General features: G+C 34.7%; 1 protein-coding gene across 1 annotated transcript; it reads right to left on the bottom strand.

Moving 5' to 3' along the window:
- Positions 1-819: 819 nt before the first annotated feature.
- On the bottom strand, positions 820-16,642 carry LOC145592532 (tetratricopeptide repeat protein SKI3-like). The gene is made up of 22 exons (XM_081649032.1): positions 16,384-16,642; positions 16,207-16,290; positions 15,887-16,090; positions 15,638-15,760; positions 15,405-15,488; positions 15,248-15,298; positions 13,978-14,070; positions 12,852-12,992; positions 12,695-12,775; positions 11,546-11,787; positions 11,282-11,453; positions 10,183-10,298; positions 9,816-9,873; positions 9,544-9,609; positions 9,221-9,433; positions 7,932-7,983; positions 7,260-7,633; positions 7,042-7,136; positions 5,247-5,486; positions 3,892-4,532; positions 1,703-1,906; positions 820-1,392 (listed from the first exon to the last, which is right to left on the bottom strand). The coding sequence occupies exons 1-22, from the start codon at positions 16,405-16,407 to the stop codon at positions 1,226-1,228; spliced, it is 3,525 nt and encodes a 1,174-aa protein (XP_081505158.1). The 5' UTR covers positions 16,408-16,642; the 3' UTR covers positions 820-1,225.
- Between the last annotated feature and the right edge of the window lie 2,709 nt (positions 16,643-19,351).

Below are 19,351 nucleotides of genomic sequence, written 5' to 3'. Positions count from 1 at the left end.
AAATAATTACAGTATAGTATTAAAACTTTGCAAGCCACCTTTGACCGATTATAGTAATTTAATTTCTATAATATTAATTGTATAGTTTTATCTACGGTATGCACAATCTTAATTAAACAACGAATTTGTAGCAAGTACTTTTTTCTTTTTTTTTTCTTTTTTTTTGTTTTTCCCTCAAAACGCTAAGACCAACCGTTAGACAACAATATAGAGTATCAGATACGTTGGGTTTTGGTTATAATGAACTACACTAAAAAATAAACCTATGCTCCTTTGTCAAATTCATGGATACTCGGTTAATTAATCATCGTTTTTTTAAGGGGAAAATACGCCAAAGTTATGGAAATCTTCTCTTTAGACTAAACGTAGTAAGTTAATTTTCATTATATATACTCAATATAATAGAATGTTGTATAGAAGATTAGGAATATCATTTCATTACACCATGTCACATATCTAAACCTATTAGCAACCATCTTATAAATATGAAAATACATGTATTACTATATAATTGCAAATCACAAAGACTAATCAAAAAATGAAAAAAAAAAAAACAAATTCACCAAAAATATTAAATACCTATAATCACAAGATTTAAAGCAATATTAATGAGCATTTGATAATATGATAAGATAATCTTAATATCTAATACAACCAATTGGTCTTTGATCCTTCGGTGTGAATTGGTGATAATACTGAGGTACTGATTATTTAACACTTAAAACTCAAGGTGTCCTCTATTTAATTGATTGGTGATTGGTTACGCAATTGTGGGGAGGCTTGTTTATTATTGACATGAAGTCACAAACACTGCTCCATATTTATATGAAAATCAAGGCTCAGAAGAAAACAGTTACCACCACTCAATCACTCGACACTCGTATATACATTAGGCAGAAATCGCCTTCACTTCAATGAAAATCGATAATACAGTCCATTATGAGCCATCAACTAATATAACTGACCTCAAAAAAAAAAAAAAAAAAAAAAAACCTAATATAACTGACTATTATTTATAAACTACTACAGTTAAAAGAGTAGATAACAAGGAAAATCAAAACACTGACCGATTACACCTGATGAGAAATCTGATACAAGAATGTACACTTTTGATGGGGCTGTGTCTTCTAGCTCAAGTATAATTGAAGCCAGTAAACACAAATAATACAAATACCAATATTATGGCTCTTAATATACTTGAATTAACCGCTTATGTGCTAAGACTTCACTCAGCAAGCTTGCGCAGGACTCTCCAATACCTCAAGCAAGAAGGATTCAAGTGAATAGCTCGAAGAACCCAGTTGAGCGGATCTCCATAATCTTGACTAGATGTGGTTCCAGACCCAAGTGCAAGCAGATGCATTTGAAAATAGAGTTCAGCAGGTCTCGTCTCTGGAAAAAAGACAAGGCAAGAGGAAATTAATTTCATATAAGCTTCCCTGCTTCAATGATGATTCCTTCTGCTACAAACATATGGACCATTACAGTAAGCAGAAAGTGAAAGTATCTACTTTGCACTTAACAGTGTACCCAAAGGACAGGGAATCATGTGTAAACTCAATAAATTGAGCTTCTCACCACCAAATATCAAGGTTCAAGGTTAGACCACATACCCACACCTTCAACTTTGGTAAGGGGGGGCAATTATGAAGATAGAATAACATATGCATATCAACTCAGAAATTAAATTAACAAATTATACCTGGTGACCAAGAATACCATTCCAATTGGAGGTTACTATCCCACTTCAATTTTGATCCAAGGCTTGCCTCTGCTTGAGCCAACAAAAGGGAAACAAATGGCAATTGAATGGAGGACATCCCTTGTGCCTTTTTAAGACTTCTTATACCCATTGTCAGGTACTGAGAGCCGTATTGCATTTTTGTAAGCTCCATGCAGATAGCACCTGGAGACAAAGGAGATGATTTGACAGGCCGCAGAATTAAATCAGATAGAACAAGATATGCAGAAAAACAGAGAATTGAATGGACTTAAATAGCCACAGAAATTCCTCGTAGTATAGCTTGTAGAGATAAATCAAAAGTACAGATCAGATGCAGCTGAAAAAGATAGAAATGCTGATTCTAAGCTAAGTTTCATACGAAATCAAGCACAATGCAGAAACAATTTTATTTGACAAAAATGTCTAATTATTTACTTTATTTGACTAAATACAGTTGATAATTTCAGATAGTTGGACAACAGATACTCAATCTTGAAATTATAAACTATAAGTTAGTATATATTATTAACAGAACAAAAACAAATTAAGACGCATACTACTGCTAAAGTGCTAATAACTAATTATCAAAAGAAGCAAGTCCGGTGACAAAATCCTACAATTGGGATTAGAACAACTAAATATAGTAGGGCAAGATCATGTATAATTTGGCTACTTAAGTTTAAACCCAAAAAAAAAAAAAAAAAAAAAAAAAAAAAAAAAAAAAAAAAACTGTTCATGTCATTTGATAGTACAAAAACAGGTGGGGACTCACTAGGAAAACATGTTTTGAGTAAAAACATGTTAAAGCCATTAAATCACATTCCTAAAGATGCTGCTGCCCTTTTTCCCTCCAATTAACTAATTAAGCAACTATAATTCAGAAAACAGCACTAAAATGTTATTATAATTTGCAAAACGTTATATAGTACCCAGTAATTTCACAAACAGCCTATACCATAAGGATCAACAAGAAATTTAAGCAAAATTGACAACTTTAATGGAACATCTAAAAAAAAAAAAAAATCTGTTACAGTTGAGGGGTTGCTGATTCGCTCTCCTTCACACCATCAAAGTCCATTCTCAAGTCACAGACTCACAGGTACCTTCCGTCCTTTTTAAATCTTATTTGCTTGTAATCATACTCCCGCATTTCTCTTTTGTTTGCAAGCTTTTGCACAACCTCCATTTAATCTTTGATCAAATATTCCCTCCGCATTTTTCATAAAAAAATCTCATTTGGCCTTTGCACAAGTTTTTAGGAAGGTGAACATAACAAGAAGATTGAGGTTTGGTTGATTAAAGATGAATATAGAAAAAAGAAAAAAAAAGAGGGGAAGAGTTAAAGTGAATAAAACAAGGGTTGATAGGGGGGTTTGGTTAATTAAAAGTGAATAAATAAATAGATAAAGGTGATATGAGACTTTTTGGGACGAAGGGAGTACATTTGATTACACAATTTTTTTACGAAAAAAGAACTTTAAATTTAATATAAAAAACAATTATAATTACTAAAGATTTATTAGTGACCTTTCGAAAATCTTAATATTTGATTTATCAACAGAAAGGTACTATCTTCTCAAGAATATTTACTATCTGTCAACTAAAATCATCATCTTCAAGATCTCATATTCTCTATTTCTCTCTATCAACAATATTGAAGACGGAAACATTAAGGCTCTTTTCAAAACAAATAATATTGAGTAATAATAATTTCGATTCAGTATAAAGTAAATACATACAGCAAAAATATGTTCGTTCAACAAAAATAAGTTTAGTTCAATAATATAAGTTTTAAACAATAAAAATGAACTTTAATCAGTAACTTTAAAAAACAAATTTAATATCAAATTTGTAAAAATTATCTTATACCAATATAAAATTAAATTTTAGTAAAAATAAGATTTAATCAGTAAAAATAGTTTAATTTCAGCAAATACAATTTAATTTCAATAAAAAACATTTAAGATAAGCTAGAATAATTTACATTCAGCAACATTCAGGTCAAGAAAACAGGGAATAAGATTCTTTCACATACTCATTCTAACTTCTAACAGATGTACCAAGTTTGAGAAAGAAAGTGAGCACAGCCAAACAGACTAATACAGCAACAACAACAACAACAACAACAACAAAGCTTTAGAAGGCCAGTAATGCAACCAATTTATTACCATGGCACAGGAAGAAGCAGCTCTCAGTAGGTGCTAGTGAACAAGCTTCAGCAAGGAACTCCTCTGCACGTAGAAAATCTTGAGCCCATTGAGAAGCTAAACCACAAAACAGTTTGTAGACAGCCAACCATGAATTCTCTGACTCCTTGATCTCTTTAATACTATCTCTAAAGCCTGAATCTAAGAAAGTGGAACCATTCTGGGGTCTATGACGAGATTCAATAATCTTAAGACTAATCCAACCAATAGGGTAATTAGTTTTAAGCTTCAAGCACTTTGTAAACTCTACATTGAGACTTGTCTGGTTATCTTCAGCAGCATGAGCGCGGCATAATTGTAAATGGGCAAAAAAGGTATTGGCATCAGAAAGCGAAAGGTTTGATGCATCCCTTGCAAGAGAAACACTGCTTGACATATCTCCACCAAGCAAATTGAGCTCAGAGGAACACAGAAGCAGCTGAAATCTTTTATATCTTTCAAATGTCTTATTCAAAGATAACTGACTCGTGACAGCTACAGAAGTCATCCGCTTGAGCACGTTCAAAAGGTGTTGCGGACATTTTGCTTGGCATGCTGTTTGAAGCAAATTAAGTACTAGAAAGTATCTAGCATTATGGTTCCAAGGTTCAAGACGAAGCCATCTACACATTAATTATAAACTTATAAGAGGATTCGGAAAAGATAGACTAAATATTAAGAGTAAATGGACTATAAGAATACCACATTATAGCTCAAATAAACAAGATCTATTGATGTACGCACCAATAGATATAACAGACTGAAATTTTTACAAATATCACTAGCTCAAAGACCTGTTAATCGTCAGTGAAGTCAAGAACCATATCCTGATTACATTATATATAACTATTTCCTGGGTATAACTTATGTATATGAAACATCTTAACCACAACATAAAATGGGAAAACTACAAGCTGCCACGATATTTCAGCTTGAGTAAATCAAAAAATTGAAAGTATGAGTGTGCAAAGATGCTTAGAAATGATTGTCACAACACTATTTAACTAGCCTATCATCACCTGTTTTTGGCCTAGATTCTTATATAATTCCAAAAATTTTTGAATAAGATTGGACCCGGCCAAAACATAAATATTGAAGAGCGCAACTAGTCACCAAAACATTAAACAAGACCATCTAATTTCTACATTCAGAATTTAATGTTCGTAAGTTAGTATTTCCAGAAGACAGCTGTAGTTTAAACCAAACAGTATTCTAATACTTCCTCTGCTTCATTTTAGTTGACATGAATACAATATAGAAATTAGATGGTCTTGTTGCAATGCTTAGTCTTAACAATAAATATTTATACATTTCAAAACTTATTACACACATCATACCTCTGCATTAACCCCATTAGTGATGCACCATGCACATTCTGGTATTTACATGTTGAAAGAGAGTATTTCGATTTGCAGCTGTAAGTAGCATGACAAGCAACAGCTTCGGCACCAATAATTTCATGCGCAGATCTGAAGTCTTGCTTTATTGAGTTAAACGGAACAACAGCACAGCACCTCCTTACAACATGGTCGTTTTCCCATTGTTTGCGCGATAACAAAAGATATCCGAGCATATTTCTGCAAGCAGCTAAGCCTCATCACCCAAAAAGAAAAAAAAAAGAAGCAGAAGAAGCCTTAAACAGGAAACGCACTTGCAACAGTAGCAAGTATGAAATAAGAGTAAACTAATGGGGCGATTCACATGCTTTGAAAATCGATAAAGGATAAGGGATATCATCCATTCTTATTGCCAATGTAGGCTTGATTATTGTTTGGAACTAAAAACAGACAGTTGAAATGGGATTTAAGGAGTTCGTTGTTTTTTGGTATTTGTTTAAAAATCAATAATAATTTATCTAAATTATAACAAGAAAAATTGTTTCCCCAACATTACAAGAAAATTTTTGATGCTGAAATATTGAGACATAAGATAGGACCACCAGTCCACCAAGAACAACATAGATACAAATCTACAGGAATATCCCCATGAGTCTTGAGCATCTAACAGCAGCCTCCTGATAGAGCTCCACATAAAATGCCTAGTTATGTTGTTTGTTGTCACTATGACATATAGGATCTATTCTCACATTGATCTTCTTTGGACAGCTGCAAGTTGATGCAAACATCTAGCATTTAAACCCTTATAGGCCCATCAGCTAATTATTAAACTCTTAAAATGGCCAGTTGCTAAAGCTGTTTTAATAGCTGCCATCTTGTAGACAGCACCAAGCATACTCTAAATCCTCTTAAACATAACTCACAAAAGATGAACTGACAAAGTCTTCTCATTTCAGCCCACTCTACAAACTTTCCATGGCTCTTCTATAATGCATAAAGTATATAATTTTTAAACTTTCTGGCAGCTCCATTCTCATTAAGTCAAAACATAACTTATGGCACCTTGATTAAGTTCAAAATTACTACAATGTGATGAATTAAATTATCAAAACAGCCTGCATATTAAACAAGCCCATTGTCAAAAATAAATCATCAGTTTCAAAATAGTTGCTACATAGAGAATGAGATAGAAAGGGACCAACTTTTGGCAAGTCAACATTACCTTTTAACCCCCTAAATCTGGTCCTTATCTTTTAATATCAAGGCAATTTTGTATTTTTAAGGTGTAAAATTTTTCGAAAGTAGTACTAGGTAGCAAGTATTGTGGCATTTCCATTTAAGGGGAAGCGTAGAAAGCACAAGTATCATTAAACAGAGTATGTAGATAAACCACTACTTGTTACACACTTGTCAATGCATATCTTCAACTAATTATAACTTTAATAATCAACGACTAGAAATTAATAGAAAAAAATATAAGTGGAAAGCATAAATCAAAATGGATCTAATAAGACCCCACATAACTATGGATTTCCTAGCGAAAAAATAGCCAAAAATAGAGATTGTATAGTGTATATAGAAGTGTTACATAAATAAGAAAACAGAGAAAGCATTTTGAGAAAAAGCTTGAGTAAAAATAGACCAGGAGCAAATAGCAAGAAATATACACAATATATATATATATATATATATATATATATATATATATATATAACATTTACAAAGTATATACCCAGATAGGGAATGAACAGTAATTTACATAAATCTAAATATTACAGCTATTTAAGTGATGTACCTTATAGAAATTCCATTGGGGTACATATGCAATGCCTTTCTAAGATGGTCTATGCCACTTTGTAAACTGAGAGAATGTCCATCTCCATTTCTTATCTGTGTAATTCATCAGTTTACCAATTTCACACCATAAATGACTGCCCAAGTAATAGAATCCCAAAATCTGAACAAAGAAATCATAATACAAACAAGAGAAACAACACTAGACAAAAAACATACTAGTTTACTTAGTGCAATCAGCAAATGCATTTCCATAATCTCTTCCTGTGTTGAAAGGATACGGCGGCTACTTGAGACTAAAGACTGTAATTGACAGCTCTGATCAACAGCATCTACAGCAGATATGATGAAACTGACTTTTGCACTCTGAAGCAGCTCCCTAGGCATTTGCAAAATGTTATTGATAGTTGATCCTACCCCGGAAATGGAGTACAGAAGACAGCAAATTAAAGAAATAGATGCCACTGCAGTGGACAGCTTCATGGTGGGAACACATGTAGCAAGATCTTTAGCAGCAGATAGAGACATATCATTCTTGCCAAGTTTCCACAATGATAAAGCATATACTTGAAGGCCTTCAACGTCAAGAAAACCTAAAATGCTCATTAAAAACACTCAGTTAATGCACACATAAATACCAGACTACCAGCTACCTATCAAAATATAGAATGGTAAAATTTAAACACCAGCAAGTAAAGGTGGGAAGCCCAACGACTCTACAACATATAATTTTCTAAATCACATTCTCTATAATAAACGAAGATGTAATAATTTCAGGCAAATTTTCAGATTCAACTATTATTCAGAATCAGCTTTGAGAGAGAAGCAACAGGAGAATATTAACACACTGTAAAGGAAATTCAAGATGGCAGACGATTTGACAACACAAACCTCTTTCCTTCAGATCTTCCAATTCTTGCACAGCTTCTAGTACATTTTCTGCCTGCAACAAAAATACATGTTTCAAGAGAGTTTTAGCAGACACTCATATAAGCATTTCATAGTATCAGAAGTAAAGCATCACAATCACGAGAAATCTAGAAAGATTCTTTTTCGAATGATTTATCTATTCGAGGCTTCTAAGGGTAACGATATGAGGATTAAATATAATGAAAAAGACAAGGCATATTAACAGCAAAACAAATTTGAAGTTGTTTTGGTCTCACATTAACAATATATAATTAATAGACCTTGAAACATTTTATCTGTCCTGAAATCAATATGAGAATTTAGGATTTTGAACACAAAATTGTAACTGAAACAACCAGCATAACAGTCAACCCCAACCTGCTGTGGTGAATAGTAGGGTTGAAGCAATCAAAATAGTTCACAAATCCCATGAACCTATGATGAAAAAGTTCACTACTTTTTCTTTATATAAAGAAAAGGTCAACTCCTTTTTTTATATAACCAAAAAAGATATACTTATGAGCAGAAAGCACAAGAGGTCAAGAGCAGAGGATAAATTGTCCTCAAATCAGCCAAAGAAAAAAAGGTTGAAATATTCAACACTGATGAATTTCCTTCACTGAATTAAAAGGCCTCCACTGCCTTGGCCCCAGAATTGCTAAATGGTTATTCTATCCCAAAACAAATCACTAGTAAAAGCAGTTCCTGAGAAGATTCGCATATTCTGGCCAGACACCACAAAATCACCATAAAAGTGTTACCCCATGACATGTTCTCCTTTTCCCTTTCAATGCCCACAAAAGAATACTTTTCTTTTCTACTCCAATACTCTTCTTCTCATTGCATTCTTTATGTTATACTATTGTAAGATCAATCATTTCTCTTCGGTTTCCTAGTTTAGTATACCGCGTACTTGTTCTCCTTCCATTGATTACCATACCATGAAATAGTAGATAGAATTAATTTTCAATTTCTTAATGAATAACATACTTGTATTTGTTATATAAAAAATAATCTTTTAAAAAAAAAACCCGCTGGGTCCACCCAAAACCACAAATGTTTGGTTCATGAAAAATCATTTCTGAACGATATTAGAATGAACCAATATTCCCAATTTTATTTACATTTTTTTATTATTTGCCATTCCTAATCACCAGTTTTATATCTTTTTCAGTTATCATATGAGAGCAGCTTCTTCACATCTATAACAAAAGAAATGGAAAAATGGGCACACGAAAAATTTTACAGGAAAAGCCAACATATACACACACCTTGCAGAGTGCCCTAGCCAGATTAATTGATATATCAACAAAATGAGAATGAGACAAGAAAAGTGTAGAAGTCTTCCATGCATAACGTGCTAGCTGATAAGAAACGATAGCAGATTGATAATCATGTCGTGCCTCGGAAACTAGCCCATTCAGATTATGAGACTCAGGATACCAAGGAGCGCACTGCAACGCTTGCCTGATAGATCCAAATACCTGGGGCAATAATGAGGGAAATAAATGTGAAACTTGATTACTGAAACAATCAGCCTAGCACTCAGCACAATTACCCAGTCCCAATTGAATCCATTAGAATTTCATCATACCTCTGAAGATAATAGGTTGTTTGAACGTAGAGCAAGTTTTGCAAGGCCAATCTGAAACTCAGCAAGCTGTGAAGCAGGAAAAACCGAAATTTATAACTACAACACTCAGGTACATCACATCACAATGTTATTGACGGAGGAAAAATATTTATAAAGTAAAATAAAATGAATAACCTATCAAAAATAAGATTACTGCAATATTCTTTGAAGTTCCAGAGGAAAAACATTTGTTGCCAGTAATTTAGATAGCATGTATGAACTGATAAACTTACAGGCAATATTTGAACGGCTCGTAAGCAACTGTCGTAAGCCTCATCTGATGCAGTTTCCCTTCAGGAATATCATATAAAAGAAGAATCAGGTAAAAACATCAATAAAAGTCGGACAAACAAGCACAACCCAAAAGAGCTACTCCCACTTTTTTTTTAGTGCATCACTACCTTTTTTGGACATGTTATCTTAGTAGTATATTTTTATTATATCTCTCTCTTCACATGGTCCCCACTCTTACCTTTCTAGTAAATCTCCTCTCACATCCCTTACTTTTTTATAAACTATTACCCCACTATCTCTATTCTATAATTTTTAAAAACTTAGTGCCAGCCAAACCAATGCACTAAAAAAAAAAGGAGGTAGTACCTGATAAGCGTATCTGCTGACATGCCAGCCCATGGCAATGAAAGAGAAGGATCTATACTTCGAGCCCTGTCAAAGGCTTGTCTTCCCAATTGGCTTTCACCTTCTTCTTTGTATAGCTATAAAAAGCAACATCCAAAGCATAAGCCTCAACGTCATAAAGACCATTAGAGTTAGAAGTTTCAAGAGGAGAAGTCCAAAGCAAAACCCACTGCACAAATCCAAAATAGGCATGAGCCACGCGGTGCTGAATTTTCAAATGTCAAAAGCCTATACAATAACTAAAATTATGCAGGACGGAACTATTTAGCTTCATTTTGGACTATGAAATCATTCATCTTCCATAGGGATTAGGGAAGAAAGAATTCCAAACAGCCGCCAACGCAGTGCACAAGGCTCCTTCTATTGTACAGAATCAATGAATTAACACTCATTAATGCGTACGAAATTTTAAAGCAATAGAAGTAAAGGATAGCTATTGCTTTACAATTTAAAAACTGACTTTTAGCTCTATAATGACTACATACATTCCAGCAAACGGAGTCTTTTTTCAAAAAAGTAAGGAAAGCGAAATAAATTAACACATCCATGGAGTATTAGGCTAATGACTCAAAAGACTGCTTAAGATATAACTTTGTTAGAGTAAGAGGAAAACAAAAGAGTACTAATGATATGTGGGAAACAAGAAACTACTACATTCAGCAGAACTCACAAAATAACTTTCTTACATGCAAGGAAATCCACTCAATCAAAACCTTGTGCACCCCTTAATGGCGCTCACTCATGTATCACTTATGTTATCACCTGCAGCAGATTTTCTGCATTTCAGGTTTCAGATGTTGGGGACACATTACTTTGAACAAACAGCAATTGAAAAAGTAAACATATTACTACAAACATATAATGGCTATATCCCTGTAATGTTAGAAGTTCATGTGTAATAGCAGTACTATAATAAAGAATAATATAATTCCTTCTTTTTAGATATTCTGGAAATAGAGCCACAACTCCCTATCCATTCTCCAAAATTTAATTGGGTGTGTGTGTGCATTTCGTAGAAAAGTGGTGTTAAATATGCTTCTAGGAGTGCCTGAGGAAATACCTTGCCGAGATAAGCCCATGCAGAAGCTAGAGATACATCCAAATGCAACCCTCGGATAAAGGCATGTTGTCTCAATGCCCTATGATCAGACATGCATCCCAATGCCATCCAAAATTCATGATTGTCACTCTCAAGTAGCAAGCTTCCTAACAGCATCTTCTCAGATATTTTCCTGATGATGAAGTCAAGAATTAAATGACATCTTGAGAACTGAAACAAGCAAGGAAAAGATAAGTTCAAAGGAAGCAGAACGGAGAATCTTACCAGGAGCTCAAATCAGTTTCATGACTCCCCTGTAAAGAGCAAACATGATCAAGAGCCACAGCAACATCCATATATATATTTGCTTGCCATGGAGCTAAGTGCAAAGCCCGCTGGTAGGAACATTTGGCTGACACAGCAGCTATTTGGCGTGTTTTTTTCCAGGAAAGAAGAGACCTAGAAAAGGCTTCCTCGCCCTTCAGATTACCACCTTCTGTCCATGGAAATGATTTTGCATAAGTAAGCTGGCAAAACAAAATAAGAAGCATTTAGTAACCAGCACAAGTTAATTGCAGTTGCATTAAACATGCAGAAGACTGAATCATATTTGATTCCCCCCCTCTCATGATGGCAATCCAGGTTACGTAATAACTATGTATTGTAATATTTAAGTGCGCCATGTGCTAGCAAGATCTTTTAACCACTGGTTAAAATTTGAAAAGTACTTCAATATAATGTACAACTAAAACAGGATTTTATTGTACCCAACATAGCATTTCAATGATCATTAGAATAAAATAAAATCAGGCAAAGAAGAGAGAGGCAACACATAAAAGAGAGCAAGAATGGTCATCAAAATAAGAGGAAAGACGTGGTGATGGTATAGGAAAAGAATGGTGACAGAGCATTGAGGACGGAGTCATACAGCACACAGCAGTGATTGTGGGCGGTTGATCTTAGAACTAGTATCACTTGCCCAAAGATACACCATAATTATCCTATTCAACAAAGAATTGCGATAAGAGAATCTACTAGAAGATTCAATTCATAAAGATTCAATACAGATAACATAAATACTAGACATGCATACAAACTTTTACAAATCCAACCTCTCCTTATAATTATGAAAATAGGTGATTTCAAATCTCTCCACTATCACAAGATATCACACAGAAACAGGAAAAAGCTCCTTGTTGCATGTCCAAGTTTGCAAATTGTAAAATTTTCACAACAAGTATAGTTGTCCAAACAAATGCCTCTGCCCTTTGTGGGAACTTACTTCACATGAAATTTGAGAGTAGAAAAAAATCAGGATTATATTATTATTGCATAGGTATGCTAATATAATTACAACCAAAAAGGGGTTAGAACTTTTTTTTTTTTTTTTATTGTGCCTTTTTTATATATATTAGATGAAGCTCAAACAATTACCTGTATATCAGCATGTAGCTTCCATACACATGACATATTACTGGTCAAAACAGCACTATTTTTTGCAACTTCAGATGCCTCCTGCAACAATTGGGAACTATGTTATCAGAAGAAAAATCTCAATGCATCTTCCTATTCATGAAAAAAAGACAAGAACCTCCAATAGAGATGTTGCCCATGAATATGCACCCTGCTTAATGCATTCTTGTGATAGAGCAAGAAGCCCAGAAGCCAGCCCATACTGTGCACATGCACTTTGAGGGCATATCTCCAGAGCATGTTGAAATTGCTCAATTCCCTAAAAGGAAAGGACACACAAAAGAGTTCAGAGAGAGATGGAAAATTTATATTTCCTGAAATAGTAAAGATATAAATTATACAGACCCCAAGTGTATATATCACTTAAAACAAAGAAAAAAAAAAAAAAAAAAAAAAAACTCATGAGCTAACATGCAGCAATTAATCAAGAAACATCAAGTATCAGGCTTAACTAACACTTGACAATTAGTAAATTTGGCCTAACAAACAACTAAAATAGCCAGACCATCTATTTCCCTTACCCTCACATTCCAAACGCCCCTTAGAGGAATTTGCAATGATGAGTTGTTGAGAAACTTTTATTTGACAATTAGTAAATTTGGAGAGCATATCAATGCCTACATCCAGATTTTTGTGTTCTGAGAGCTCAAAAACCTAAAATCATCAGTTTCTACATTTCCAGTGGCTTGTCTATGGAATAGGCTGCCTAAAAGGGTTTTCAGTGGCCTGGCTCACCTATGGCTTAATAGCATCTCCTAGCCAATTTGTCAATTTTGGAAACAATCTTGGCTAGGACAAAATTTCAAAAAAAAAAAAATAAAAAAATAATAATAATAATAATAATAATAATAAATGGCTACTATGATTTAGTTTAAAAGACATTCTTTCATGCCACAACTCTGTAGAAATGTTAAAGAGTTTTTCTTTAGCTGACGTGAAATTAAGCTAACAAACTAGTGTCTTTCATTGATCTTCTTTCAAATGACACCTTAACCTCTTTGATGCACTAAGTATATTCAAAATGACACAATATTACGGTTGCATTTGTAATAAAGACATGCTTGAAAAAAAAAAAAAAGGGATGAGCGATGGTCAAATCCTTATGCACTGTTTTGGAAGGACTGACGTACAATGTAAGAACGTTTGCAATGATAGCATAAGCAAAACTCACAATGTCATCCAACCTTTAATTTGAACTAATGCATTAAATTCTTTTAAGATAAAGCTTTTAAACAGAGACATACCTTCCGATACGAACCAAGCATTAGAAAGATATTTCCAGTCTCAATCATAGCAAAGGCTTTTGAATTTTCCAATTCCATTGCTCTCCCGTAAGACTGCAGAAAGCATATATTCAATTCATTAGTAGATGTATGAAGAGGAAAACTTGAAGATGCAAACATATATACATATTACAACACTTACTAGCAGCAGCACAAGCAGTCCAGCACCAACAACTTTCAAGATCAAGCTGAAATCAACTTTTTTTTGGTGGGGGGAGGGGAAGGGGGGAGCTGTGACTCACACGAGTCACAGATTTATAAAGTCCCTATCGCTAGAGTAGAGCAGGAATCAAATATTAAAAAATCGATTCTACACGTATTTTCCAGGGCTTAGCTTTGGTTGATATTTAATGAGATTGGCATGCAATATTTTTCATTAGTTTCTTAAGGAGAATACTCTCTTTGTGGTACTTAGTACTAGCATCTTTTTTCCTTGTCAAAGGAATTATGACATCTAAAAAAGTAGTCACACTTAGTCAATCACATCATTACTTCTTTCCCAAGGCAATTACACATTTCAATAAGAATCTCAACCTTCTTCTTGCTACCTTTTTTAAAATTCAGTGCGTGAAGCTAGAGATTTCGTATGGCTCTAAGCACTAGGCATCTAGGCTTCACAAGTATGTAGCTTCTCGGTGGAATTACTCAAATTCTCAGTTTAAAATAAGGCAAAAACAGAGGCAACTCTTTCGTTTTAAATCAATTGGACTGACATATATACTGGCCTAGGAAAACATGCAACCTCCCACCGAGGTTACATTGGACACAGGGAAACTAAGGGTGGAACGTTTTCTTTACATAAAAAAAGACTACTCAAGGATAGTTAGAGCCACAAAGTGACCCTATGTTTCTCACATTTCTTAAAATTAACAAAATTAGCAAAATCAAACTTATTAATTTATTGCTCAAGTTTGAGTTTCCACATTCCCTACGAGTATGAAATGAGCTTCAGCAATTGTGCGTTTGTGTTTCCATGCAATAAAGATGCTGACATACTGTGTCTTAATGGCAGAAGATAAACAATTCTTTTAAACATATACACATGACTGTGGCATGGCACAAAAGCCTAATTATAAAAGGTAGAAACATTTGAGGTCATATGTGAGGAAATAACAGAATGAACTTAAAACCAGTAATCACTTTATTTGACAAGCCAATAATATTAAATTTATACAAAAAAAAAAAAAAAAAAAAAAAAAAAAAAAAAAAAAGTAGAAGGAAGGGGGTGTACCTTAATGGCAGCAGTATACATGCCAAGTCGTTGATAGGCAAGACCTAACGCCTGAAGGAAAAGAAGTAAAGTCAATTTGGCTAGATAAATACAAAACATCAGGTGCATGCATTTACACAAAGGAGATACAATGGAAAGTATAAAAAGGGATACAGACTTCCCAGAGATCGGCACAGGTTGGATAGCCTCTGATGGCATGCTGAAGACTCTGAACTGCCTCAGACCACTTGTTTTGATGCACCTGAACATATGTATGTATATGCCAACATATAAGGACAATGCATTTCAATATAAACAATATCTTCTCTTTCAAGTTTGATTGTTTTTTCCTTCAAGGATGCATGCGAAAGGAACAACTATAACGAAAAAAATATATATATATATATTTACCATCAGCAAACCTAGTCTGGCAAATGCCCAAAAGGCACGGGGTGACTTCCCGAACGCCTCCCTGCACACAGCAATCTCTAAGCTCTCTTTTCCACTTTTGTCCAGTAAATCACACAATGCTTCCTTATAAAACCAAACAAAATGCACCTTAAATTCTATTCTAGAAAGCAGTAACAAAACAGAAAGCATAACTGTTAATCAAGACATAATTGATAAATTGAATTGGCATTGGAAGCTAAGAGAACAAACCCCGGATTGCGAATCATCGGGATTTAGCGTAACAGCACGCTGGTAGCATTTGAGAGCTCTCTGAGTATCCAAACAAACACAAGTATAGTAATGACCTAAAAATCTGAATGCCTCCCCATTTTGGGGATTCAATTTAGCTGCCTTGAGAAAATGCTCTGCAGCTTTTTCTCTCCATTCTTCTCCTCTTTCCCAAATCAATTTCCCCTGAAACCAGCCTCATACAATCAGCAATTCAAGCTAATTTCGGCGAAACTACAGTTATTTAAATCCAACAAAATTAAAAATTGCAATGATAACCCTAAAAAAGAGAGAAAATTTACAAGATTAAACTGGTGGGAAGGGTCATCTGGGTGAGAATCCGCGAGTTCTTCGAGGGTTTTTAATTGAATTTCCTGGTTTTCCTCCTGTAAACATTGCATTGCCATTAGAAATTTCGAAAACGAAGATGATGAAGATGAAGATGAAGATGAAGATGAAGATGATGGTAACGAGTTTACCGTAACATTCATATTCATATTCATATTGAAAATAAAATGAATCCGCCAAAACCCTAAATTTGCAGGTGTGATCAACTAAAGTGGCAGCAGTGTCGGAGTTTCCAAAACAATAGCAATTCCGGCAACCTCTCGTCGGAGAAGTAGAAAAGTGCTGAGTGTTCACTGTTCAGTACTCGTACTAGACTAGATCACCCAAACCGCTTCGTTTTAAGCCCAAAAAATTTATTTCTTACTCTCTACTTGAACTAGTTGAAGATAATTTGGTGTCATGTCGCGGTAGTTAATTTGGATGACTACATGAGTGAGTGGTTAATATGGATGGAAAAGGCACGCGGTCAAGGTTGTACTCCCCTCCCACTAGACCTGGCAATTCTGACTCAGACCCGATGACCCGCTCAATGATCCGAAATTGACCCAAAAACATTGATCCGAAATTGACCCGAAACCCGAAATTGACCCGACTTGACACATACCCGACCCGAAAATGGAGTTGACCTGACCCTGACCCGACACCCGAACTGACCCGACCCGAATTGTTTGACCCGAACATACCCGATATCCGAAATTGAACCGAATTGTTTGACCCGAACAGATCCGATATCCGAAAGTGACCCGAACAAACCTGATACCCGAAATAACCTGAACTAAAATTACCTTATAATTGAACTTAAAATGTCTTGTACCAAAAATAACTCAAATTGTTCATCTTTAATCGTAGATAAGCTCATAAACTGAATTGGTAGTGTTTGTTATAACAATAACAAAATATATACTGCGTATAAAATTATTGATTTGAGCTTGATGTACAAATGAAACGACCCGAACATGACCCGACCAGATTTTGACCTAACTCGAATATGACCCGAACATACTTGACCCGAAATTGACCCGACCCGAATTGGACCCGATTCATGACCCGAAGTTGACCCGAAACCTGAATCAACCCGACCCGACCCATACCCATACCCAACCCAAATGTTAGCTGACCCGAAATGACCCGACCCGAATGACCCATTTGCCAGGTCTACCTCCCACTGACCAACAGCGAAAACACTTTGCTGACCCAACATAACCTTTTATTATCGATTTGACTTTTTGTCAAACTTTAAGCCTAAAATAGCAGTACGGTCTCGCTTTTCTTTTCTCCAATGTTACCTTTCTCTAAACCTTGTCTCAAGCTAGATTAGTCTTATTCCTGTAAGGTAGTTTAGTGATAAGCACTTTTACGCAAGAAAAGTGGGACCATCCTCTTAAATTGGTTCCTTTTCGCCTAAACCCCGTTATATTTTTATTTCAATCAAATTTATATTTTAAGCTAAACCTCGCACATGTTTTCTCTGATGACGACTACCGCTAATCACATTAGTTTTTTTAAAATTTCTGAAGTAGTTCATATCAAACGTTCCGATGTGAATTCAGGCTCACGTACCGCCCAATTACTCGAAGTTCTCTATTATATGGTTATTCCATTTCTTGGTTTTTAGGAGTTGGTGGGCTCTTGACTCACAATTTTTCTCCCACTTTATGCCATTTTTTATGCGATCCTTATTTAAACCAGGTATGCCTAGAAATTGTTCTTTCGAGATTCCTCCTGAAACAATTTTCCTCTTAACATTTTTTATTCACGAATTTACATTTCGTCATTCTTTGTAGGCCAGTTCATCGACAGCCCAATTTCTTTGTGACTAGCAAGTCCATATATAAGAGTTCGTTTCTTTTTAAAAAATTAAACTTTCAGAGTCTTTTAAGATTAAATTAAGATATTTATTTGATTAGATAAAAAGTTTGAGTTTAGGCGGGTAGTGTGTATGAAGGTTTTATCTGGGAACAATTAAAGTGTCACATAATCAACTACTAAACTCCACCAAATTAGGTAAGAAAATAATTAACCAAATCAACCATTCTAGTGCTACATTGGATTGGTAATTTTGCCCATTTTTTTCAACACCATTATATACACCTTCATTTGCTTACAATTGGTTAGTGAATTTTTTCGCTTCTTAAGGTGAATTGATTGACTTCATTATTCACATTAAAAGATTTAGGCCAAAACAAAAGAATGAACTTGATTCATAGTCCTAGTCCCAACCTTTTTGGATTTGTTTCCTAAGTTAAAACTCCATAAATTCCTTTGTTATTGTTTGGATTTTTAAAGACATGAATCAAACTATAACTTTTTAGAAGCCCTAATATACATTTAGCCTAAATCAACAAGTTCACATATACAAAATTAAACTAGCAAGTGAAATAAACAAATTCACATATTACAATAACTAAACTAGCAATTAAATAAGGAAAAATTGCAAAAAACCACCTTTTATAACAACTTTTTTTGTAAAAAAACACCTTATAATTTCTTTTTTTAAAAAAAACACACCTAAAACCGCTTTTTTTTTTTTTTTTGCGAGGTCACACCTTAGCCCGGTTTCCGACCTTTGACTTGGTTTCGGGTGTTGTCCTGCACGTGAGGAGCATGTGTTCCGGTCACACCCCCCTTTTATTATTTTTACCCCTTTTTTCCCTCTAACTTTACCCTCCAATTTTACCCCCTTCTAATTTAAGTTTCTCTCTCCTCTCTTCCCTCTTCACTTCACTCTGTCTTTTCACATCACCATTACTACTCTGCAAGGGAGTTCTGCCATGGTAAGGGCAAATTGACTACTCAATTTCGTAGGTTAATTCTGGCCAAGTGAAAGGGTAAGTTGTAATTTTTCTCACTCCTCTTACTTCATAGTCAATTTCCACTTTTGTGAGACCCTAATTTGCTCCGCCCTTTATTCTGTGTCTCTGCCATGGGTAAAGGTAAAAAAAGCAAGCTTGCTATGAAGAATTTACAAGCTTTGAATTTTCTGTGTCCTGTCTCAAAGTTGTAGAATTTAAGCTTTGATTTTTCTCCCGGGATTCTCATGCGTCCAGGAGGTCCTAATAGCAACAGGAATGCCACAATAACACTTTTGACCCCTCGAAA

The sequence above is a fragment of the Chenopodium album genome, chromosome 18, assembly GCF_948465745.1.
Source record: "Chenopodium album chromosome 18, dcCheAlbu1.1, whole genome shotgun sequence".
Classification (NCBI taxonomy): domain Eukaryota; kingdom Viridiplantae; phylum Streptophyta; class Magnoliopsida; order Caryophyllales; family Amaranthaceae; genus Chenopodium; species Chenopodium album.
Note: the sequence above shows the minus strand (reverse complement) of the source record. Positions and strands in the feature narration are given on the sequence as shown.